Below are 25947 nucleotides of genomic sequence, written 5' to 3'. Positions count from 1 at the left end.
CTTTGTGTGTTCTTCTACGAGCCCTTGTCATAGGTCCATTTATATCATGACAGAGTACATGCTGGATTCGAACTGCATGAGTGTTGGTACCAGATTAGAATCATCTCTATCTCCCATAGCGCCTTATTTGTATCATTGTAAATAAAAGTCTCATGAGTTGAATTCAATTAAATAATGCAGATAATCACTACTTTAGGGATAGAAGAGGGAGATACAATTTCAGGTTGATGGACTAGGATTTATCTTGGAAATTATTCATTTGACTTAAAATTTTAGCCTGTAGAAAATGGAGATTCTTAAAAATAATGACTATAGTATAAATAAAACATACTAAAATATTTTTGTGTCTTTTCCCCTTGCCTATCAGAAAGTAAACTTTGCTTTGCTTTCCATTTTCCTATCATTACTTGCTCTTCTCGGTCTACTGCTGCTCTCCAGAACATATCCAGAACCATAGAATCCCAACATGGTAGGCCTACAAGGAATCGGATCAAGAATCTAGTTCATGTGGTCTAAAGACTCGGGGGGGTGGCATTCTGGTAAGAGGTCTGTGAATGTATATGTTAGTAGCTGAAGTGTAACAAACACCATGTAGTGAGATTAGGGGAGGAAGGGGTGGGGGGGCATACAACATTTTTTACTGTACCCATGATTAAAACAGTAAAATTCTATTTCCAACTCTCTTCTCAGTAAGAACACTAAGTCAGTGTACAAAACTGACCTTGACGTAACAGTGGACACTGATAGAACTTTGGGGGCATTTTAATAAGGAGATCTTCAAGTCTCTAAATTATGAATATTATCTCATATTCGTTGGTAGCAAAATGTAATGTTAAAAGAAGAAAGATCTAAGAAGACGTTTGGAACTAGAGCTTCAGTTAACTTAATTATGGGTGAGGAACAAAGCAAAAATTTTGTTTCAAACTGGGGAAGTGGGGGAAGAGTTTCCTTGATGTCTCAGAGAAGATTGAAGCCAGCAATAAAGTGAATAAATTACCATCTCCATAAAACATAAGCTTCATCTGAGAAACTGCTTCATAGCATATTAAATCGGGGTACATTTGAGTTGACACAGTGCTAGGCAGCCATGACACAGCTAATGGCCCTTCACAATTAAATGTGATATTTCTGAAGTAAAAAAGGACTGTAAAAACAATGTGCACTCTTCCCCACCCCTCTACCCACCTGAGACTATTACTTGCGTGCATTAGAAAACTGTCTGGGACAGTGGTCCAGAACAAAGCCACGGGGCTAAAAATATTAGTATTACCAAGCAATATTTTAAGAAATGAAACTTATTATTCATCTCCTCTGAGATACTTCAGAGAACTTTCTTTTTTATTTTATTTTATTTTTTTTAAGATTTTATTTATTTTTTGACAGAGAGAGACACAGCGAGAGAGGGAACACAAGCAGGGGGAGTGGGAGAAGGAGAAGCAGGCTTCCCGCTGAGCAGGCAGCCCGATGTGGGGCTCGATCCCAGGATCCTGGGATCATGACCTGAGCCGAAGGCAGACGCTTAACGACTGAGCCACTCGGCGCCCAGAACTTTCTTTTTTTTTTAAATTGCATGGTGAAATCTAGAAAAAGTACTTTTGAAGAATGTTCTTAATAACAAACTGTGTTAAAAACACTGCATGGGTAGATGCTTATCATTTGGTCTTTAGGATATGAAATGATACGCTGTGTGCTGTTCCTTGTTTTGTTTTTCAGGGAGGGATTTTTTCCACATTAAAAATGCAGTCTTATTAAAAATAGTTACCTCTAAGTGACAGTCAGCCATGTACAGAAATAGTTGGCCTGGTTGGGAACAGGATGGGAGAGGGTTCCCTTTGGGGCACCAAGTGTTTTTGAGTATGGTATTTTCTTTCCCAAACAAAAGACTGGCTAGGGAAAGGATCTTCAGGGGAAGACTTAGGAAAATGTAGCCATACCCTATTATCTGAAATGTAGTCTCACACCATGTATTCATCTAATATCTTTTATTGAGTACCAGTTATTTTCAAGCATAACAGTATTCCTGATCTTAGGAGTCTGTGACCATCACGGTGGACACCAAATACTTTCCCAGGGCTAGAGAAACAGGTGACTGACACTTGTAGGGGTCTAATTTTTACCTGAACTCTCAAATTTCTTTTTCTCTACCCATCATAGAAACACTTTTACTTAAAACCTCTTTCACCTTTCTTAAGTAGCTGCAGTGCTGTACTTTTATGATAAAAATGATAGAAAATAATCCAAATTTCAACTAGCCAGTAATTTGTTTATTTATTGTTTTGTTTTTCTTTTCTTTTTTTATTATTATGTTCAGTTAGCCAACATATAGTACATCATTAGTTTTTGATGTAGTGTTCAACGATTCATTAGTTGCGTATATCACCCAGTGCTCATCACAACACATGCCCTCCTTAATGCTGTAGTTAGTAATTTAAATACCAACTTATGGGATAGCTTGGGAACTTAACCATCATTTATAATACTGATTGTGTGAAGGAATAGGTTCTGAGTACTGAACAACCAAATTTAAAAATTTAAATAAATACAAGCTGCTTTTATTTTTTTTATTTTTTATTTTTTATTTTTTAAAGATTTTATTTATTTATCTGAAACAGAGAGAATGAGAGAGACAGAGAGCACATGAGAGGGGGGAGGGTCAGAGGGAGAAGCAGGCTCCCTGCCGAGCAGGGAGCCCGATTCGGGACTCGATCCAGGGACTCCAGGATCATGACCTGAGCCGAAGGCAGTCGCTTAACCAACTGAGCCACCCAGGCGCCCTACAAGCTGCTTTTAAATAAGGGGTTCCATATTACTCTCTTAAAAATTGCATAAAGTGTGACTTTTGTTTGGCTGGCTCATTCCTTGGTGGTTTTGGCTTCTGACTTTGTTATTTAAAGGGTTTGGTCCAGGTATGAAGCATAAAAGCCATACAATTCCATCTAGATAATTTTTACTGAGATTGGCAGTTAATACTAGTTTCCCATTTTTGTGAAGTGTAATTTAGCATAGGGATACCTCTCATTTTGATGAAACTTGCCCCCTCAATATACTTGATTAGTAAAAGTAATAATATAATAAGTGATAAGAGGGAACATTTATTGAGCACCTATTCATGTTATTAACTCCTTTAAGACTCACAACAACCCTTGACATGGCTTGTCATTTGCTTTTTACAAATGAAGGAAATGAGGTTTAGTGACATCAGGCTACTGGCTCATGGTCACATTTGACTCTGAAACTTGGGCTTTTAATCACTAGAGTCAACTAAAACTACATAATCAGAGGAAGAAACTACACGAAGTCATAGAGTTACATTCCAAAACGTCCTCGTTCATGCATTCATTCTTTTATTCAACAGATACATCTGTGATTGCTTACTCTATGCATACCACCATGCTAAGTGTTGCAAGTGTTCTGTTAAGTCAACCATTTTCTATGTGATTCATACTCCTGTGGTGCTTAAAACCAATGGGAGAAACAAATATCAAATAATCACAATAGTATTTACTTACAGATTGAGGTAAATGCTTAAAGTTAAAACAACATAGTTTTATTTTTTTATTATGTTATGTTAGTCACCATTCATTACATCATTAGTTGTTGATGTAGTGTTCCATGATTCATCATTTGCGTATAACACCCAGTGCTCCATTCAGTAGTGCCCTCTTTAATACCCATCACCAGGCTAACCCATCCCCCCACCCCCTCCCCTCTAGAACCCTCAGTTTGTTTTTCAGAGTCCATCGTCTCTCATGGTTCGTCTCCCCCTCTGATTCCCCCCCTTCATTTTTCCCTTCCTGCTATCTTCTTCTTTTTTTTAAACATATAATGTATTATTTGTTTCAGAGGTACAGGTCTGTGATTCAACAGTCTGACACAATTCACAGTGCTCACCATAGCACATACCCTTCCCAATGTCTATCACCCAACCACCCCATCCCTCCCACCCCCCACCACTCCAGCAACCCTCAGTTTGTTCCTGAGATTAAGAATTCCTCATAACAGTGAGATCATTTTTCTTATAAGCTCGCATAAAACTATGTTGATCCAATGAACAACATAGTCTTATGAGAGCTTATAAGAAAAAAATTCTGACTTAGGTGGGAGTTTGGAATGTTGAAGAAGTTAAGTTTGATCTGAGGCCTGAGGGGTAAGTAAGAGTGAACTCGTTAAGGGATGTTGTAAGTGGGAAGCTTTTTTGACGGAGGGAAATAGCATGTGCAAAAGCCCTGAGGCAGAAGGAACTCGTTATGTTCAAAAACTATAAAGAGAACACTGTGGCTGGGTGTAGCCAGGGAGGAGAGAGTGGCTTGAGAGAGGCCTCTACATGTTCTTGGAAGGGTTGGGGATTTTAACCCAGCAGCAGGAAGTTAATAAAGGACTTTAAGCATCATGTTTGTAATTTGTAAAGGGGCAGAGGGAGAAGGAGAGAAAGAGAATCCCAGGCAGACTCCCCACTGAGCATGGAGCCCAACACGGGGCTCGATCTTACCACCCTGAGCCGAAACTAAGATTTGGACGCTTAACTGACTGTGCCACCCAGGCGCCCCAAGGTTACTTTTTACAATGTGGCAATGTGGAGTACAAACTGGAGGATGGGGTATGTCTATTTGAAATCATATCCAATGAATCAGAGAAAATTATTATACGGAGGTCAGAGTGTGGACTCTGGGTCAGAAAGCCTCCATTTAAGGCCTAGTTTGGCCCCTAGGTGCAAGGCCATATGCTAGTTATGTACCTTCTTTTGGCTTAGGCTCCTCTAATATGTCCCCTATAAAACAGGGACAATAGTACAGACCCCAGAAGAAAGTTATTGTGAGGATTAAATGAAAAAGTAATAGTAGTGGGGCCCCTGGGTGGCTCAGTCGTTAAGCGTCTGCTTTCGGCTCAGGTCATGATCCCAGGGTCCTGGGATCGAGCCCCGCATTGGGCTCCTGCTCCGCAGGAAGCCTGCTTCCCCCTCTCCCACTCCCACTGCTTGTGTTCCCTCTCTTGCTGACTCTCTCTCTGTCAAATAAATAAATAAAATCTTAAAAAAAAAAGTAATAGTAGTAATCAACCATCCCCATTTATGCATGAGGAAACTAAAGTTTAGAAAAGTTAAATGAGGCTTATTATTATTATTCTTTATCTGGATATTGTGGAGTACCATTGAGGGGAGTAGGAGGTAAAGGCAAGGTGAAGGTGTGAAGGGAGAGAAAATTTCCAAAAGCGAAATGAACAAATGAACAAAAACCCAGTGTGAGGTCCCAGAGTGGCCAGATCTTGGGATAACCTGGCTGGAACGACACAGGGTTCAGCAACCACATGACTTCTCGATTCAGTTTGCTCACCCACTTCCTCCTCCAGTAGAAGAAAGGTCTGGGGATATAACGACCCTTCACTTTTCAGTTTCCTTCCTTCATCTCCTAAGGGGCTAGATCAGATCAGGATCTCCTTAGCTGGTAGGCATAAAAGGATTCCAGGGCCCTTCTGTCTTAAACAAATCGTTAATCAAAAATCTCCCCATTTGTTGTGTGATATTAGAAACCACATTAGTGATGAGTGCCCCAGAGTCTCAGTCAGTTAAGCAGCCAACTCTTGATTTCGGCTCAGGTCATGATCTCAGAGTCCTGGGATCGAGCCCTGAGTTGGGCTCCATGGTCAGTGGGGAGTCAGCTTGAGGGTTCTCTCTCTCCCTCTGCCTCCTCCTCTCAAATAAATAAATCTTTAAAAAAGAAACTGCATTAGTGATGAGACAAAAGCCTTCATCACATAGTCAAAGATTAAAAATTAAAAATACTTACTTGTAAAGCTATTTTTTAGCACAGGGGGATTTCAAATCAGACTGGCCTACCTTGAATTATAAATAACAAGGGAGGGAGGCAGTTGGTATGTAACATACACAAATGGAAGAGGGGGAGAAAAATGCGTGCAAAGAGAGGGGACAGGGACTAAGATGGTAAGTTTTGATATTCATTACTTTTCTCCAGGATTACCTGTGTTTATCTTCAAAAGGGTGGGTACAAAGAGAAGCTGGTTCTGAACTGTTTCTGTGAGGTATGCAAATTCCATAGTTCACCTTCCTGTGATTTGTGAATAAAAAGTTAACATGACAGACTTAGTGTAATTAATTATACCATTTAAACATACTTATTGAGCATCTTCTATAAGCCAGCCACTGTGGTCAGTGCTGGAGTGATAGCAATATGCAAGGCAGATGTTCATGGACATTTTACTCTTATATTACTTTGTTCACAGAATTTTATTACTTAAGGCATCACACTAGAAATGCTTTTTAAATGAACTATGGGCTATTTTAAATTGGAAAGTTTAGGCAAGAATGGATATTTTTGGCTCAACCTTGACCATTTCTATCAAGCCTCTATTCTCCAGGTTAAAGAAAAATCCCCAAATATTTAAGAACAGGATACTATAGAAAACAATATAATTGATTAATATGCCTTTCTGTATGTTAAACCAGAAGCAATTGAGACTGCTGCATTTTTGCCCTTTACGGTGGCCTCTGCTGAGATTTCATTTGAATAGCAGTTGAGTGTAATGGATGTAGCATTTACTGAAACTGTTGCCCTTGTCTGTTTCAGGGCCGGCTTGATTCTCTAACAGAAGTGGATGACTCAGGACAGTTAACTATCAAATGCTCTCAAAATTACTTGTCTCTGGATTGTGGTATTACTGCTTTCGAACTGTCTGACTACAGTCCAAGTGAGGATTTGCTCGGTGGCCTAGGTGACATGACCTCTAGCCAGGTCAAAACCAAACCCTTTGACTCTTGGAGCTACAGTGAGATGGAAAAGGAGTTCCCCGAGCTCATCCGAAGTGTTGGGTTACTCACGGTGGTGACCGACCCCATCCCTTCCAACTGCAGCGAAGCAGTTAGTGAAGAGGCATCTGAAGTACCTCTTTCAGCAGATGACAAAGGTGGATGTGAGGAAGACAGTGCTTTGACAGTCGAGGAGCCACTGGGCTTAATGCCTGGGACGTCATCTTCAGGGGAAGCTCTGACAAATGCCGATCAACACCCTCCTGAGCCTGTGAAGCAAGAATCCAGTTCCTCCTTCCAACTTGGGACAAAGAACCAACAGCCTCTGCCTTGTGAAAATGCAACTCCTAAGCGACCCATCCGAGATTGCTTTAATTACAATGAGGACTCCCCCACGCAGCCCACATTGCCAAAAAGAGGGCTTTTCCTTAAAGAGGAAACTTTTAAGAATAATCTGAAAGGCACTGATGGAAAGAAGCAGATGGCTGATCTCAAGCCTGAGATGAGCAGAAGCACCCCCTCTCTGGTGGATCCTCCCGACAGATCCAAGCTTTGTCTGGTGTTGCAGTCTTCCTATCCCAACAGCCCTTCTGCTGCCAGCCAGTCGTATGAGTGTTTGCACAAGGTGGGGGAGGGGAATCTTGAAAACACCGTCAAAAGTCACGTGAAGGAAATATCCTCCAGCCTGGGAAGGCTTAGTGACTGCCATAAAGAGAAACCTCGACTTAAAAAGCCACACAAGGCCCCAGAAGAGGTGCCTCTGTGCCGAACACCAAAATGTGGAGCGGGTTCAGGCAAGCAGGCTGAAAGCATGAGGAGCTCAGCTGTGCCCAGTGGAATTCCTTCAGGTACTCCCAAGGCCGTAGAGGGGCCAGAAACAGATTCCATTTCCACATCCTCACCCGAGCCATGTCATAAGAAGAGTTGGAAGGCCAAATTGCCAGTGCAGTCAGAAACATCCAGTTCACCACCTTTTACTCAAAGTAGCGAATGCTCTGTTGGCTCAGAGAACGTCGTGTCTCCAGTACCCCTTCTTTCAAAAAACAAAAGCAAAAAAAGTTACTCCTCCTCGCCAAGTCACGTCACCAGGAATGGTCAGGTGGTGGAGGCCTGGTATGGCTCTGACGAATACCTAGCACTACCCTCTCATCTGAAGCAGACCGAAGTCTTAGCGTTGAAGTTGGAGAACCTAACAAAGCTTCTGCCTCAGAAACCCAGAGGGGAAACCATCCAAAATATTGATGACTGGGAACTGTCTGAAATGAACTCGGATTCTGAGATCTATCCAACATACCACGTCAAGAAGAAGCATACGAGGCTAGGCAGAGTGTCTCCGAGCTCATCCAGTGACATAGCCTCTTCCCTGGGGGAGAGCATGGAATCGGGGCCCCTGAGTGACATTCTTTCTGATGAGGAGTTGTGCATGCCTCTCTCTGGTATGAAAAAATACATCGATGAGAAGTCAGAGAGAGCTGCATCCTCTGAGAAAAATGAGAGCCATTCTGCCACAAAGTCTGCTTTAATTGAGAAACTGATGCAAGATATTCAACACCAAGACAACTATGAAGCCATATGGGAAAAAATAGAGGTAAGGTGGTCTTCTTAACTTGCAGGATTTCTTACCTGATCTTTGGAAGTGATGCTGGGAAAAGGTCAGTCCCTCCCTATCATCATTATAAGAAGTGCTGCCATGTTTGATAAGCCTGATTCCTTGAAGGAAGAAAAGAGGAAACAATAATGATCACTGCATTGTGGCAGATTATGCATCATTGTCAGTGCATTAGCTCCATGTGTCCCTGCTTGGTGTAGGAATCTCTGTTGATATTGCTCACACCTAACATGGCTCCTGACGAATGGTGGGCCCTTTGAGTGGAGCGCAAAATAAGGTCGGATGGTAGCCGAGCACACACCAGTACCTCAGGAGTACTCGAATACAATACTGTCATCCTCACTGATTTTTTATTTGTTTGTTCTAACCCCAGAAGAGCTTTCCATTCCCAATGTTAATTCCCTATAGAAATAGACCAGATATTTCTAATTTTGGGGGGAAATCTTTGTTTTTCTCCAATCTTTCTCCTTTTTGAGGCCCCTGGCTAATAACTGTGCTTCCTATACTGTGTACTGCCCATGGGCTCTGAGATGAGGAGTTGATATTTGGGATAAATCTGTACTTTTATTTATTCATTTTTTGAGAGAGTGAGAGTGGGGGAATAGAATGGGGGGAGGGGGGAGGGGCAGAGGGGGAGGGAGAGAGAGAATCTTAAGCAGGCTATACGCCTAGCGCAGAGCCCAACGTGGGGCTTGATCATGACCTGGGCCTAAATCAAGAGTCAGTTCGCTTAAGTGACTGAGCCACCCGCCAGTAGGTGCCCCAAATCTGTACTTTTAGAGTGGATTATTAGATGAAATCTTTGAGGACAGCCATCAGAATTCTCAGGACTGAGCTCCATAATTTAAGCTGTGATTTTAAGACACTAGATTAAGTATTGCACACATAGACAGGCTAACCTGAAGGAAGAAAATGAAGGTGTGTAAAACCAAGGAAAAGTTAGTGTCAGTATGTAATGGTAACACATATTAATGATTATGTTTACTAAGAATGTATGTATCCAATTCTCACAACAACCCTAATATTAACCCCATTGTATGGATAAGGAGACTGAGGCTGAGAGAGACCAGGTAGCCTGCTCGAGAGCCCATGCCTCAGTAAGAAAGTGATCAATATATACTGCATGTAAATACTGTAGTATTGTAAAAAAAAAAAAAAAGTGATATCAGTGGAGTCAGGATTTGCCTGGGAAGTTCTTGTGAAGTGCCGAACCTTTGGTGGAGTTTTGAAGGGAATGCCAGGATTAAGACAGAGAGAAGGACAGTGGGTATTTCAGGCAGGAAGAGCATAAACCAAAACACAGAGGAGGGATCTGGGAATGAGCATGTTTATGGGGGGTGGGAGGTACAGAGCTGTCCAGACTGGAAAGTCTGTGAACAGAGAGCAGCGAAAGTTCCCATGCATATAATAGACCTGGTGGCTACAAGGCCCTGAAGGCCAGCACAAGGCAGTTAGAATATGTTCACCCGGCACCCATGGCAACTTCTCTGCAAGTGACTGAGACTAGTAATAAAACCCACAATAACTAATGCTTCTTGGACTCTAATTTCGTGCTTGGCTCTGTGATAAGAGCTTCACAGGCCTTATTCTATTTAAGTCCTGGGGGGAGGTAGGACTATTTCAGATGAAGAGGCGAAGGCAGAACAGGGTTAGGAAACTTGCTTTAGGCCTCACAGCTAGTAATCACAGAGTAAGAGTTTGAACCCAGAGCCAGCACACTGAAAGCAGAGTAGGTCATGGCCGCCAGTAGGCTTTCTGGAATATTTAGGTGACAGTAACAGGAAGGAGGTCATGGCAGTTGTGATGGTGACCAGGGCAGAGAGAACTGGTCTGTGGCAGCCAATCTGAGGGACTGTGTGATGTGGGACAGGCACGGGTTGGGAGGGCTGTTGAAGGAAGCATCCAGAAAACTGGGTCCAAGCATTGCTCAGTCATTAAAGCCTAGAGAGGCCCATGGCTAATCATGTTTTGTTCTGGGCCTTGTTTTTTCTTTTGTAAATAGAGGTGTTTTAAGCAGAGGGTGGCTACAATACCAGCTTCCAATGGTAGCATGTTTTGTTTCCATTATTATGCAAGGATGAAGCCAAGTGTCCAGCCTCTGGGGACTGGTGTATCTTTAATAGAAGAAAACGTTTGGATGCATAGCTGGCTAGAGGTGGAGGGGAGGCAGGAAATTAAAAAAATTGATACATTGATCAATATCATTGATCAATATCAATCATTGATCAATATCATTGATACTGATCATATGATAGAACTGTTAAGAGGAAGTGTCTTGTAGGCAGTTGGAAACACTGTCCTGGAGTTGGGATATGAAGTAAAGGCTAAACGAAGATTAAGCCCCTTGGTCAGTCCAACCTCCCTTTATCACTTCAGTGGGGCAGCTGCCAACCCCCAGGTCAGCTGACCTTGGATATCACACTCTCGCTTTGATCTGCCTATAGTGACCCAGAGAACCTATTCTACCTGCAAATAGAACATAATAAGAGAAGGTGTTATTTAACATCTTCTTTGCATCAGGCATCTACTAGGCACTTTACCTGCAGGAATTTTCTCATACGATTCTCAAACAGCCCTACAAGGTAGGTTTTATTATCCAAAATGGACCACTTCTCTCCCCCCTCCAGTGTTCCCACTCTGGTGCTAGCCTCCTGACTGGTCTCTCTGCTCCCATCCTGCTCCTATTACAATCTATTTCTAACACAGCAGCCAGAATGATCCTTTTGAGACATGAATCAGATCATATCACCCCTCTGCTCAAAACCCTGCAACAGCTCCTGTTGCATTCAGAGGCCCTACAAAGACTGTTCCCTTGACTTCCTTTCTGACCTGATTTCTACCTGCTCTTCCTCATGCTCACCTCACCCCATTCCCAGCAGCCTCTGCTGTTCCTAGAACAAGCTGGGCATGCCCATGCCTTGAGGATCTTTGTCAGTTCTCTCTGCCTGCACTCTTTCCAACAGATGCTCTTATTTTTTTTAACCTCTTTTGAGCCTGCTGAAATATTAACTTCTTAGGGAAGCCTACTCTGACTGCCTTTTAAAAGAAATAACCCATGGGGTGCCTGGGTGGCTCAGTCATTTAGGTGTCTGACCCTTGGTTTCCGCTCAGGTCATGATCTCAGGGTTGTGAGATCAGCGTTCTCTCTCTCTCCCTCTCTCTGCCCCATCTCTCTAAAATAAATACATATATCTTTAAAAAAATAAAAGGTATAACCTGAACCCTTTTTGTTTTTTTCTACAGCTCTCACTGTATCCTGTCATTTTATATAATTCTGTTTAGTATGCTTATTGTTTTAGTATATTTCCTATTTCCCCCTGAGAGAACGGGAGCTCTGTGAGGGAATGAATGTTTATCTGTTTAGTTTGCTAATGAATCTAATGTACCTGTAATGGTGCCTGGCACATAGTAAGTGTTCAGTAAAGACTGTTGAATGAATGAATGAATCCCCATTTTAGAGTGGATGAAACTGAGTGCAGAGAGATGAAATCACTTTTCCTGGGCTGCCCAGCTAATAAGTCACGTGCTCCATGTGCTTTACCCTTCGCACTAGGTAAAGTCTTGAGAATAGATTAATTCCTTGAGAGAATGAGGATAGATGGAGAAAAGAGGGGTGGGAACTGAGACTCAAGTTGTAGCCCAGTTATGAGGCAGGAACAAGGAAGAGGTCCACTTGACAGAGAGGATTCTTGGGTGTTAAGTAAGTGGGGGGAGAAGAGATGTAAGATGGACGTTAGCTTTGTTCTCTGCAAAAGGTAAATGGAGAAGAATAAGAACAAAGAAAAAGAAGCAACCTTTAGATTTGGTTGAGACAGTCAATGAGAGCCATAGAGAAAAATGGACTCAATGAAAGAGTGGAGGTAGAAGCTGGATTATAGATGATTAAGAAGGGAGAGAATCATTCATAGCTCAAGGAATTGGGTTGAGAGCAATATGAGGCAAAGGGTGATAGTTGAAAGTAAAGTCCAATGAAAGTGTCATTTAGAAAAGATTAGAGAGTTTGAGGTGGCTGGGAAGAATGTATACATGTGGCACACGCTGAGACAAGAAGGGAGGGAGTGTGGATATCCATGGGAAGAATGTTGGCCTGATATGAAGAAGTTATAAAACACTGAGGAATACATCCTGCTTTCTGGATGTACCTCCAAATGGAGAGTGGTGTGTTTCCTCCTCCCTTCATGTACCGAGTTCTCCCGTCTTCTCTGAGTCACACAGAATACAAGGTAGAAGGTACGTAAAAGCCCACCATCACATTAGGGACTTTATGGGGCTGTGATACAATCCCTGGGATCACACCTGAGTGACAAGTGTCTTAGACACCTTTTAGGTTCCCATCATTCCCCACCCCTCACATTGGAGTCTTTCTTACAGTGGGCTGGTTTTGTGAATGTGAAAAGATTTCTGTATAATTTTTTTTTATTTTGTAGGAAAATTAATTTCTTTGAATATATAATATATTCACAAGGCTTAAAAACATATATGTTTAAAAATATCCAGGGGCGCCTGGGTGGCTCAGTTGGTTAAGTGTCTACCTTCGGCTCAGGTCATGATCCCAGGGTCATGGGATTGAGCCTCATGTTGGGCTCCTTGCTCTGTGGGGAGCCTGCTTCTCCCTCTCCCTATGCTGCTCCCCCTGCTTGCACTCTCTCTCTCTCTCTCCTGTCAAAGAAATAAATAAAATCTTTAGAATAAATAAAATAAAGATTTTATTTATTTTGGAGAGAGAGAGCATGCGCAAGGGGGGGAGGGGCAGAGGGAGAGGGAGACTCTCGCTCTCTCACACTTGCTCTCTCTCAAGTAAATAAATAAAATATTTAAAAAATATCCAGTAAAAACCTTTGTCTCCTCTTCATTCCCCATGTTGTGGCCCCACCACATTAAAGGTGATCACTGTTGTTTTAGTTTATATGTCCTGTAGGAAGTTCTTTACACATACACAAGCAAATGCAAACATATTTATTAAGCAGTATTTTTAAACCTGAGAAACAAGTCACAGCCTATTCTTCTCTACAAATAAAAATTCCTCCATTAACTCTGTGAGTTCCTAGGGGTTCTTCCTTTCCCAATCTCTCAGTGGGAGTTGAGGGGATTTTGCTCAAATATGGTTGATTTTCCCAGAACCTGTTGTTCTCAAATCTGAGTGTTCACCTCCAGTGGGGGCTTCTCAAGGCCTAAAATTAAAAGTGAAAATAGTCAAACCATTGAACTAGATCCATTTGTTGTGGAACAGTCAAGAAATGGGGTAAAAGCAATGAAGAGAAAGGAGGAGAGGGCATGTCTGGAGCAGATGAAATCAAACAGAATGATGAAAGATTAACTTAGTGCGTGGTGTCTTATGTGCTTTAATAGGGATCAGCAAACTATAGCTTGCCCAGTGCCTAATTTTTAAAATAACATTTTCTTGAAACACAACTGTACTCATCATCACTGGCTGCATTTGGGCTGCAATGACAGAAATGAGTCATTGTGACAGAGACTGATGGTTTGCAAAGCCTCAAATATTTACCACCTGTTACAGAAGAAAATTTGCTGATCCCTGCTCTAGAGTATGGAAGAAGGAAGGGAAATGATTTCTCATCAGCATCTACTATGTGCCAGGTTCTGATACAGGTTCTATCATTTAATTTATATGACAGCCCTATGAAAGAACTATTATTGGTCTTGTTTTACTGATGACAAATCTGGGGCTCCAATGCTGATGACTTGCTCAGGGTCACACTGCTGCTAGTGTAAGAGCTAGGATTCTAAAGATATATTCCAATGCCAGGGAAGTTAGACCATAATCACACATGCAGATCAAATCTATTTAGAAAGCCTACAAACCATTACTAGATTAGTAAATGAAGAGTGTGACTTCTTCCTCACGACCTGAATAGAAATGAACTGCCTAGCGAGTAGCCACCTGTCCAGGGTGAGTAATTATTGATGCCAGATTAATAGCTGTGTGATTCCTAGGGGGGCTGGCAGAATGCGTGCAGCGTGGTGCCACCAAAGTGAAGCATCTCAGGAGATCTGTCCTTTGGGATATCGTGCAATGTCTACTTCTCACATCACAGGCTTCCTGCCCACACTAAGTTCTCAAAGCTCAGCCTGGAAGACATTACTCCATTAGGTTGGACTCATTGGTACCAAGTTGATGGATACATGACATAGCTGCTTCCCTTTCTCTCCAGCAACCAAAGTCTTCAAATGCCAGATTATGGCATCTCCACTGTAGTTCAGTGACTCAGCTGTTGTTAGCATTTTATCTTCAGGACATCTGTAACCTGATTTTAAAAACTTATTTGGTGCCAGCTAAGGATGTCTTTGCACATAAGTTATTTCAAAATCAGTGCAGCAGCTACTTAGCTGAGTGCTTGCTCTTTGTAACTAGACTAAAAATCACAGTCAAGTCTGTGGTAGCAGCACAAAGGCTGCTTTTTTTTTTTTTTTTTTGCAGTTTAATGTGTTTTATTTTACAATAAAGGTTTAAAAAAAAAAAAAAACACCGTAAGCAAAGTTACAAGAGAAATTGGGAAAAATATTTACATTCCATATTATGAACAAAGGACTAATTTTCCCGCAGCATAAAGATTACCTCCTAGAAACTACTAAAAATACCAACAACCAGGTAGGAAAATGAAGCAAGGACACAGATCCCAGCACATGAAATACATTTGGCCCTTCAAAAATTAAAAGCAGCTCAGTCTCCTATAAAGATAAAGGAAGAGTTCCTAGAGTTCCCTTGAAAATCTAAGTCAGATCTTTTCTACTTTCTGGCTTAAAACCTGCCAAGGACTACCTATCTACTTAGGTGTTCATGTTTTTTATTGACATGGAATCAAACTGTCCTGATTTGTTAGCCATGTTTGCTTTTTTTCCTACATCAAAATTAGTTTTGAGAATCTAGTGAAACTGAACTGGTTGATACCATCACGAGTAATGTGATTGTAGAGAGATTTGGTCCTGGGATTAACTTGGCACTGATTTCTTTTTCCAAGAGATAAAATGGGTCCAGAGAGAAGCTGTCCTATCTTTTACCCTCATTTTGACTTGGTATGTTGACTTGGTATGTTGACACACCAATGATACCACACTGATGATGGCAATCATTAAAGAAGTAGCATGTTGTCCTGAGTTCTCTTCTTTTCCTTTTCTTTTTTTCATTGTGATAAAAAGCACATAGTGTAAAATTTGCCATTTTAACTGTTTTTAAGTGTACAATTCATTAGTGCTAAGTATAGTCACATTGTTGGGGGTGCCGGGGTGGCTCAGTTGGTTAAGTATCTGACTCTTGATTTCAGGGTTGTGAGATTGAGCCCTGCATCGGGCTCCGTTCTGGGCGTGGAGTCTGCTTAAGATTCTCTCTCTTTCCCTCTGCCCCTCCCACACCCCACTTGAGTGCACATGCTCTCTCTCTCTCTCTCAAAAAAAAAAAAAAAAACAAAAAAACCCAGTATATTCACATTGTTGTGAAACAGATTTCCCAAACTTTTCCAATCGGAAACTCTGTACCCACTAAACAGAAACTTCCCTTTCCTCCCTCTCCCCCAGTCCTGGTAACCACCAATCTACTCTCTGTTTCTATGAATTTGACTACTTTAGGTACCTCATGTAAGTAGAATTATACAGTATTTGTCTTTTTGTGACTGGTTTATTTCACATAGCGTAATGTCCTCAAGGTTCATCCATGTTGTAGCATGTGACAGGCTTCCTTTTTAAGGCTGAATAATAATCCATTGTGTGTCTATACCATATTTTGTTTTTCTGTTCATCTGTGGATGGATATTTGGCTTGCATCCACCTCTTGGCTACTGTGAATAGCCCTGTTATGAACATAGGTGTGCAGATATCTCTTTGAAGCTTTTGAAACTCAGCTCTCAATTCTTTTGGGTATGTATCTGGAAATGGGATTGCTGGATCGCATGGTAGTTCTTTTTTTAATGTTTTTTTTTTTAAAGATTTTATTTATTTATTTGAGAGAGAGAATGAGATAGAGAGAGCATGAGAGGGGGGAGGGTCAGAGGGAGAAGCAGACTCTCTGCTGAGCAGGGAGCCCGATGTGGGACTCGATCCTGGGACTCCAGGATCATGACCTAAGCCAAAGGCAGTCGCTTAACCAACTGAGCCACCCAGGTGCCCTATTTTTAGTGTTTTGAGGAACCTCCATACCATTTCCCATAGCAGTTGCTCCATTTATAATCACACCAGTAGTGTACAAAGGTTCCAATTTCTCCACATGCTTGCTGACAATTTTTTTAAATAGTAACCATCCTAATGGGTGTGGGATAATATCTTATTGTGGTTTTGATTTACATTTCTCTGATGATTAGTATTGTTGAGGCATCTTTTCATTTGTTGACCATTTGTATATCATCTCTGGAGGAATATTCAAGTTCTTTGTCCATTTTTAATTGGCCTATTTGATGTTTTGTTGTTCAGCTATAGGAGTTCTTTGTATATTCTTTGTATATCCCTTTATTATATATATGATTTGAAAAGATTTTTCTCCCATTCTGTAGGTTGCCTTTCCACTCTCTTGAATGGGTCCTTTGATGCACAAAAGTTTTTAAGTATGATAGAGTCCTGATTGTCTATTTTTGCTTTTGTTTCCTGCGGTTTTGGTGTTATAACTAAGAAATCATTGCCAAGTTCAATGACATGAAGATTTTCCTGTATGTTTTTTGTAGGAGTTTTACAGTTTTAGGTCTTTGAGTTCTCCTTTATTTTATCTCAATGTGATTACTTCTCATCTTTTAAGGATCTCACCCCAGGCTTTCTCATAAGATAGGACACAGCTTCATAACTTGAGCCAAGTCATCTTCTGGGATTTGTCCTTAAAAAAAAACACTTGGAGTCATTCTTTTTAAAAAGTCTAATCTGGGCATTATTTATTTGATTTGAGATTTGAGTAAATCTCATTTGAAATACAGCTTTATCTTTCTTTATTCAGCCCCAAAGTAACTTACCATCAACTATATATAGTCAAGGTCTGCCATAAATTCAATTCTCACTCACTTTTGATATTTTTTTATACCACCCATGTACCAGTTTTCCCAGAGTTGGTAGAGTAGTAGTTTGCTCTTAGGTGTTGATAATCATCTCCTAAGAGCATCTTATCAGATAGGAAGCATTTAAGGTTATTGGATTCCACTGTTTATCACTGCCATTTCATTTTGTATGTGCCTTTTCCATATGATAACTTTTTCCTTCAGTTGCTAGTCTTCCTCTTGTCCCTGATTTCCTTCTCTTCCTTACATCTTCTCTCCTTTTCCTTTTTCTTTATTTTTTTCTGGACCAGATAGTTTTCACTTTCTGGCTCTGTTTTCCCTTTTTCTTTCCCCAAGAGCATCTTCTACTTTCTCCTTCTAATATTGTCCTAGAGATTCTCAGATTCCAAATATGAGAGCACTATTAGGTGACTCTTCACCACCATTCACGCTTGAACTTGTTCCTTTTAGTGCACTGCTTAGTCTTAGAAATACATATGTAGAGAGTTGAGGAATTGTTTAGATGCAAGAATAAAGAAAGATTTCACATTGTTGTGAAACAGATCTCAGTTCACTTCACTGTTGTGAAACAGTTTAAATATTAAGGAAAAAAACAAATTCTTAAACAATTGGGAAGACTCAGCTTTGTACTTAAAATTGGGAGATTTAGAAGTCCAAAAGGATCACAAATTGAACATGTGTTGATAATACAGATGATTATTCACCAAAAGGTTAATATAATAGGATGGTGTGGGAACTCTGTATACTCTTCTTTATTTATACCATGCACAATCTAAATTTTTGTCTTAGATTCTGGACTTAGAATTTGAGAGAGCTGTGACAACATTAATTCAAGGCTCTGTGCTTATTACATAGGATAATATTTGGTAAATACCAAGTGGAAAGTCATACACTGGCAGAGTAGAGGAAGGCAGATAATAACAAGTATAGCTAGACCAAGCATCACAGAAGAGGGACTACTTGACCTGGGTCTTGAATGGCGAGTAAAATTTAGACAGAGATGAGGAGGTGGAAGGTTAATGACAGACGCTTTGGCATAAACCAAGGTTGAGAGCAAGAATATTTAAGGTATATTTGGGAAAGAGTAAAGAGAGATGCTTGGTGTTTGGGGGTATATGCTAAACTGCTATAAACAAAGAGACCCCAAAATATAATAAAATGGAAGTAATTTTTTTTTAAAAATAACAACAGATAGGTAGACAGTCCAGGAAAGAGGTCATCTAGGGATCCAGGAGCCTTTTCTTTTCTTTTCTTTCTTTTTTTTTTTAAAGGTTTTATTTATTTATTTGACAGAGAGAGACACAGCAAGAGAGGGAACACAAGCAGGGGGAGTGGGAGAGGGAGAAGCAGACTCCCAGTTGAGCGGGGAGCCCAATGTGGGGCTTGATCCCAGGACCCTGGGATCATGACCTGAGCTGAAGGCAGACGCTTAACGACTGAGCCACCCAGGTGCCCCCAGGAGCCTTTTCGCTGTTGCTTTTCTGTGGCTCACCCATTCCGTCAGCATTCCAGCTCACCAGAGAAGGGAAGTGGAGAGCAGCCAGCTTTCTTCTCACAGATCTGACCTGGAAGTTGCACATACTAACTGCAGAGGAGTTTGGGAAATGAGCCTCTAGACTAGGAACATTGGGAGGCAGACGTCTGCTTAGAATAGTTTGTTGTAGGGCCAAAGTATGATGGACTTTGAATTCCAAGGGTTTGCATAGTACAAACACAAAATAAATACCTGCCCAATGAATCCGTGAATAAATGAATGAGTGAGCGAGGGAGGGATTGAACTTATTGTTCAATTTGAGCTTTATCCCCATAGACCAGGAGCTACAAACTAAAATGCCTTTAAGAGTTCAGACAGATCACATGAATGAGTCACCCAGCCAGGGGCAAATGGGGAGGGACGGGAACTGAACAACTGGGGGGTAAATACCATGTCTAAAGGCAAGTGATTGTGTGCTATAATGTGGACCTGTGTGGCAATATCTTACAAGTCTTAAAAAAGTAGGAAAGCCAGGTTTTATGTCACATCTCCCAATTTTTAAAATGTTGGGTCTAAACAGTTTTAAAACAGGCCAAATAAAACACATATGTAGGATAGATTTGGCCTGCAAGTCACTAATTTGCAGTTTTTGTGAAGATGAGAAACTACTGAAAATTTTTGGCCCAGCGAGTTGGTGTAGTTTAAGAAGGTTAATCTGATTGTGGTGCACTTGCCCGGATATACCACTTGCAAAGTGGTTCTCTGTTGTGGCTGCTTATTATCAGTACTGGAGAGATTTGAAAAAAATCCCAACCTCAGGTTCCACCCCAGACTAACTAAATCAGGATCTCAACAGGCAGGTAATTTTAAGAGCTCTTCAAACAATTACGATGTGCAGTCAAGGTTGGAAGCTAGTGCTCTGAGGCTAATTTGGAAGGTTATTGCAAATAGCCTGGACATGTAAAGGGGTCCGAACTGTGAGTTTAGAAGCCAGCTGAGGAAATAGAAGAGACAGAGGTGGGAGATGTTATAAAGGACAAATCAGTAAAAATGTTTGGCTTTTTAAAAATAAAGGAGTTGGAGGAAAGGGGTCAAAAGAGTTGAGATTTCAAGCTGAGGTTGGGGGCTGAGAGATGTAAAGGAGTTTAACAAATGGTCCCAAGGGACATATGAAATTAAGATACACAGTGGGACAAATAATACATTATATGTTAAAAAAAAAGAAGATCGTAGGAAGGGAAAAATGAAGGGGGGAATCGGAGGGGGAGATGAACCATGAGAGACTATGGACTCTGAGAAACAAACTGAGGTAGGTTCTAGAGGGGAGGGGGTGGGGTATGGGTTAGCCTGGTGATGGGTATTAAAGAGGGCACGTACTGAATGGAGCACTGGGTGTTATACGCAAACAATGAATCATGGAACACTACATCAAAAACTAACGATGTAATGTATGGTGATTAACATAACATAATAAAATTAAATTAAAAAAATAAAATCCCCCCCCCCCAAAAAAAGAGACACAGTGGGTGAATGGGGCAAAGGTAAATGTTATCTTATATGCAAACTCTGTTGCCCAAATCCAAACTGAGACTTCTAAATGAACATAACATTTTTAAAGGTCAGGCTACACTTTTTTAAGGATAATAATATTTTGTGTATATTTTGTTTGTCGCAATGCCAGGAGAAACCTGTGAGTTAACATTGCTAATGGATTCGTTGAGACAGTATGCCAAGGTCATTGCTCAAGGTTGGTAGAAAAGAACTGTGGGGATCCAGAGCAAATTCCTTCCTGGTTCATACATTAGGAATGTTTCAGTCCTGTGTCACTCTGGTTTCCCCAGAGCCTTAGATGGGTCCTGAGGCTTTATCACGATGATTTAGCACCACCGTGAGGCTACATCCAGTTACTGCATCTGGTTTTTGGCCTCTGAAATGCATAAGGAAGAGGTGCAGTTTTTTTGTTTATAATTTCACACATTAAACAAAAATAGTTCTTTGTTATTTTCTTAGTAAGGAAAGGTTATGATTAAACAATATCTTGTAGCATCAAGATAATGAAAGTGCCTAACTACATTTGGCAGGAAGTATTTCTGTGATGATGAAAATCAAGAGTGTTGCATTTTTTTTTTAAGTTCAACTAAAAAAATTCTTAGAATATTAGTGAATTCTTCTTCATCCTTAAGCCTGAAGTCATGCCCCTGTATTGCTTTGGAAAGGTAACAATAAACAAAACAAAACAAAATCTTGATATTTATGGCCCACTTACAAACGTTCAGTCAAGGTACTAAAATGTTTATTCATTCAACACATTATTGCATGTTAATTCTCAAGAAAAAAAATCCCTCTTTGAAACAGACACTCTTCTATTGTATCCCGATTTTACCAGTGAGGATGGAGAGGCATAAAGAAGTTGGTCATTTACTCAAGGGTATAGGACCTGAAGGCAGGAAATTTGGGCTCAGTTCACAACCCCCCACATTTTTAATTATGAAAACTTGGATAAGTCTTTAAAAGTTTAGTGTTTAAGTCTCTTAATCTTTAAAATGGAATATTAATTTGTTAGTTAATTATCATGCTGTTGCATAGATTATTATTTGCAATTACAAAGAACACAGGCTCACTGTAAACTCTAAAGGCTATATAAATTCTAGTCTTATCATTAGTGTGACTTCGTCTATGAATCCAGGTAATCATCATCAGCTTTAGTAGAAAGAACTAGAATAAGAATCTTCATTCTGCCACTAAGTAGCATTGTTTCCTTGGAAATTTAACTTCTCAAGCCTCAGTTTTGAAAACTAAACGTTCATAAAGAAGGTGAGGTGGATGACCTCTGAGATACTTCTTAGTTTGGAAATTGTATGGGATTGACTATGAGGCAATGACTAAGCAGCCATTTCTCAGTGAAATACACAGTGGAGGATATCCCTTCCACATGGCTGGCTTTCTGTTCCTCGGGATGCTGGGTGCCTGCTCCTTAGAAGATCCTAATGGTAAGTGAAGGTGAGGCTGTGATATCAGTGAGCCTGAAGGTAGGACATTATTCATGCTGTATTCCTAGCGCTGTAATATGACAAGAACCAGACATCCTAGAGGAATTTGGGGCCTGGCTAGAGTTTGTAAGATGCCAAGAGACCAGGGACAATGGTGACGGTAAACAAGCAAGTAACTCAGTAAGAATTAGATACGGATTAGCCTGAAATTATAGCAAATAAGGTCAGCTAAATGAAGCAGATAGGAAACACTCACCTTGGCAGACTTACCATTGTGATTTCTTAAAATTACCTGTCAGCACTGCTTTTGTGCTCTGTTCAATGTGGCGGGGGGGTGGGGAAGTCATTCCAAGAGTGTGGGTTCTGTGTCAAGGTCACTCATGATGTCCTACTATGGCTGAGGCTGTAGATATTACTGTATAAAGATGATTGGCCTGAGTTTTGCATGGCGGATAAACAACTTTATGCAGGAAAGATGCTGCCTGTAAGCTCAGGCCCATGTGCTTTCCGTCTCTCATTTTGATTCAGTCCTGTGCACTACGTTTTAGGAAGCCAATGGTTTTACCATTTAGCTTCATTATTTTTCTAGGAATAGAGGAAGCTGTTGATATTTTCTTTTTTAATGTTTTGAAGATAATCAAACTGGAGAGGTGCCACTTAGAGGTGGTGCTCTGATATTTCTGATTTGTCTGGAGACTTTATTCAGCACTACTCACTTGAAAGGTGTGTGTGTGTGTGTGTGTGTGTGTGTGTGTAAGAGAGAGCGGGAGAGACATGGGCAGACAGAGAGAGAAGGGCATATGACACACCTGACAATCTAGTACTCTTCCCTTTCTTCCTACCGGAGCCCATTACCATATAGAAATAAAGCTGATTAGTTGAATTAACAAAAGTATTTTTGTTTTGTTTTCTTTATTTTCTATAGCATAGAGAAGACTGTTTGTACCCTTATAATATAAAGTCTCATTAAAGCCCTTTTCCTTATCCTATCTTTACTGCATCTTTGGTTTTATATTGTTTGGTGCATGCCCTTGTATTCAAGAGACTGTTGACCAGGGCCTTCTCCATGGGATATAGGACTCATGAAAAATTATATTGTGCCCATTCCTCTTTCTAGAGACACATTTGTATGAGGGAAATATAGCTGGAAAGAACTCCCAAGAGTAGTAGTAGCCTTGCTCAAGGTGCCAAAAAGAGGAATAGTCAGCAAATAGAACTCTATGGCAAAGGAAAAGGTGCGTTTGGTAGGAAGAGAGTTCTGGAGCCATCTGTATTAACAGGTGAGGGAGCTTCTGTGGTGCTAGATGGTGGCAGAGTAGGGTGGCTGAGAATATTATGTTGTCTCCACCAAGTGACTTGGCCTTGTGCCAGTTCCCTCCTCCTAGGGTTAAAAGTGTAATCTGCCACATAAGAGTTGTGACTATTAAATGTGTTAAAATGTGTAAAAAGCTGAGATTAGCACCTGCTCTGTAGTATGCATTCAAAAAATGTTAGCTCCTGTGACTGTTGTTGTTATTATTATTGATGTGGGAGGGGAGGGGGTCAGGCCTTAGCAGCCTCCCCCATATAGGTCCCTCTGATGGTAACCTGGCACGTTTCCTCCAGGTCCCCTGCTGCTGCCTCCATCCAGCCCTCACCAACGATTACTTCTGACTACTTCCTTGTACTGTAGCAGCCTTTTAACTGGCTTCTCTGGTCTCAGCCCTACACTTAGCCTTTGGGGATCAAATGTCACCACCCTGTTTTCTCCTCTTACCCTCAGCTGTCTTGGTCATTATGACGCTTCAGACCCCCACCTACGATGATTAAGACCTTTTCTCCCTCTTCCTGGGAGCCATGGTGGTTGCCCTAGATTTTTACACCTCTCTTATCTGTGAGACTCTGGCCCTCCCATCTTGACAGATGATTCTTATATTGTATTAGAGATAATTCTTCTCTAATTGGCCCAATAATTTTAGTTAATGTACTTCTTGACATTTTAGGAAGTTTGTGTAGGGGAATTTATGCTGTGTATGTGTGTTCAGACAAATACAAACAAGCTTCTAGTTTATAATATTGTCACACAGCAACCTTATAAATAATATGTACTTATTTATTTATAATTTGTATTTATACATATTTACACTATTTATTTATAATTATGTGCTTATAAATAATAATTCCCACAACACTCTTTAACCAGAGGGAGGGTCATTAGAATATATTACAGGAAGAAAAAGGAAGGGCCTCCAGTAGGTTTACAATTATCCCTCAAAGCCCTGATTGCTGAAGGTGGAAAGATTAAAAAAGTGTCTTGGAAAGGCAGGAATAGGTTGGGGTGATTTGTTGGGAAGGGGACATTTGAGCTCGATCTTGAAGGGGAGACATGGTGAGTGGAGCGGGAGACATTGGGAGAGTACGTGAAGGTCACCAAGATCAGTTTCCTGTCTAACTAAGAGAGAAGGTGAATTATCTGAACATGTATAGCTTTGAAGGAGGCTCTGTATGCAAGAGCCACGGATGTGAGCAGTCAGAAAGGCGTGAGAAATTGTTCAGCTCGGTGGCCTCATTTTGCAACCAGAACCTGCGTCCCCCAGTCCAGAGTACTTCCTGTGAGAACATCCTGCCTCCTGGTTATGCCAGATCTTGCAAGCTTGTCACAAAGGGGCAGCAAGTACTTTTTTCAGTGATCAACATTAAAACGTATCTAGTGCTCCACAGCTATTGGCTTTTTATCGTTGTAGCCCTCAGAGACTTTGAAGCAGATTCTCCTTCTCTGAATTTGGTGTATGTGTAAAGCGTTTCACAGTTGATTTTAAGGCAGGGCCAGGGTCGAGAATCACTAAGACAGACACGGAATAAGGGACTGGAGTGAAGCAAGTTGAGTGCATTGCACTCTGGGGCCTCGTAAGGTAGAAGGCACAGTGGATATGCCCCTATACACTGTCCCTAGGTTATCTTATCCATGCTTATGGCCTCCAAGACCACCTGTATGTTGCTTTCTCTCTTGTTCCATACCTCAGCTGAGGTCAGAAAGCAAACTCATGATACCTAATACCATGCTCATCATCTGCCTGCAAGCTGTTTCCTCCTTCTGAATTTCTTACTGCATCTTTTAGAGATGGCACCTCCAACTAACATATAGTTGGCAATCATTTCAGATTCTAACAAATTTCTCCTCCCTCACATCCAGTTGGTCCTGTCCATTTTAACTTGTCTCTCTCTGTGGCCTGACACGTTTCCTCCATGTCCCACTGCTGCTGCCTGAGTCCAACCCTCACCGACTACTTCAGGGTGTAGTGTAACAGCCTTTTAACTGGCTTCTCTGGTCTCAGCCCTACACTCAGCCATTCACTCTCTACACTGCTTCAGAAATCCGGTGACCACCACCTTGTCCTCAGGATAAAGTCTCAACACCAGCGTGTGTTATGTGTGGTCTGGCTCCTTGTCAGACCCTCCAATCTCATTTCTCAGTTTTTCCTTACTTGCCTCTAGAGTGTGAGCCATGCTCAGCTATTTAGAGTTCTCAGAATGAGCTGTTCTCGCTCAGACTTTATCTGCCAGGAATGTCTTTCTCTGTTCCTCCCGGTGCCCTTTTATTTATTTTTTTTCTGAATCATTTACACTTATCTTTCAAGGCTCAGCTTGTTGTGATTTCCTCCCAGAAGCCCTCCCCGATGCCCAAGACTGAGTTAAATGCCTTTCCATTGACTCCTGAACATTGGGATCATCTACAACAGAGGTTCCCAGACACCTTGGGCACCTCTAGGGTTCCCAAGATCCTTTCAGCGGGCCCACAAGGTCAACTGTTTTCATATTAATACTAAAATGATGTTTGCCTTTTTCACTCTCATTCTGTGTATTATAGAGTTTTCCAGAGGCTATATGACATATGATATTTCAGTAGATTAAATGCAGAAGTAGAAATGGGGATCCAGCTGTCTTCTATCAAGCCAGAAGTTAACCAGATTTGCATACAGCTAACATTTTGAAAACAGTTATTTTTCATAACAATGTGTTATGTTAACATGCTTGTAATAGATTATTATTGTTATTTTAAGTGAATTAATAAATATTTTTAAAATTTCTGAAGTGAATATTTATCATTATAAACCCACAGAAACAAAAGCCTTTTGGGGCCCTTA

General features: G+C 41.0%; 1 protein-coding gene across 1 annotated transcript in view; it reads left to right on the top strand.

The window, feature by feature from the left end:
* The window catches only part of LOC118002845 (A-kinase anchor protein 6-like), a 286400-nt gene that overhangs the window by 7627 nt on the left and 252826 nt on the right, over positions 1-25947 (top strand). Inside the window, exon 3 of the mRNA XM_034993450.1 lies at positions 6582-8348. Within this exon, the coding sequence (XP_034849341.1) occupies positions 6582-8348 (1767 nt within the window). The remainder of the gene's footprint in view (positions 1-6581; positions 8349-25947) is intronic.

This window comes from Mirounga leonina, unplaced genomic scaffold, assembly GCF_011800145.1.
Source record: "Mirounga leonina isolate KUSES-001 unplaced genomic scaffold, KU_Mleo_1.0 Mir_83, whole genome shotgun sequence".
NCBI lineage: Eukaryota > Metazoa > Chordata > Mammalia > Carnivora > Phocidae > Mirounga > Mirounga leonina.
This window is presented reverse-complemented; position numbering and strand designations above follow the sequence as displayed.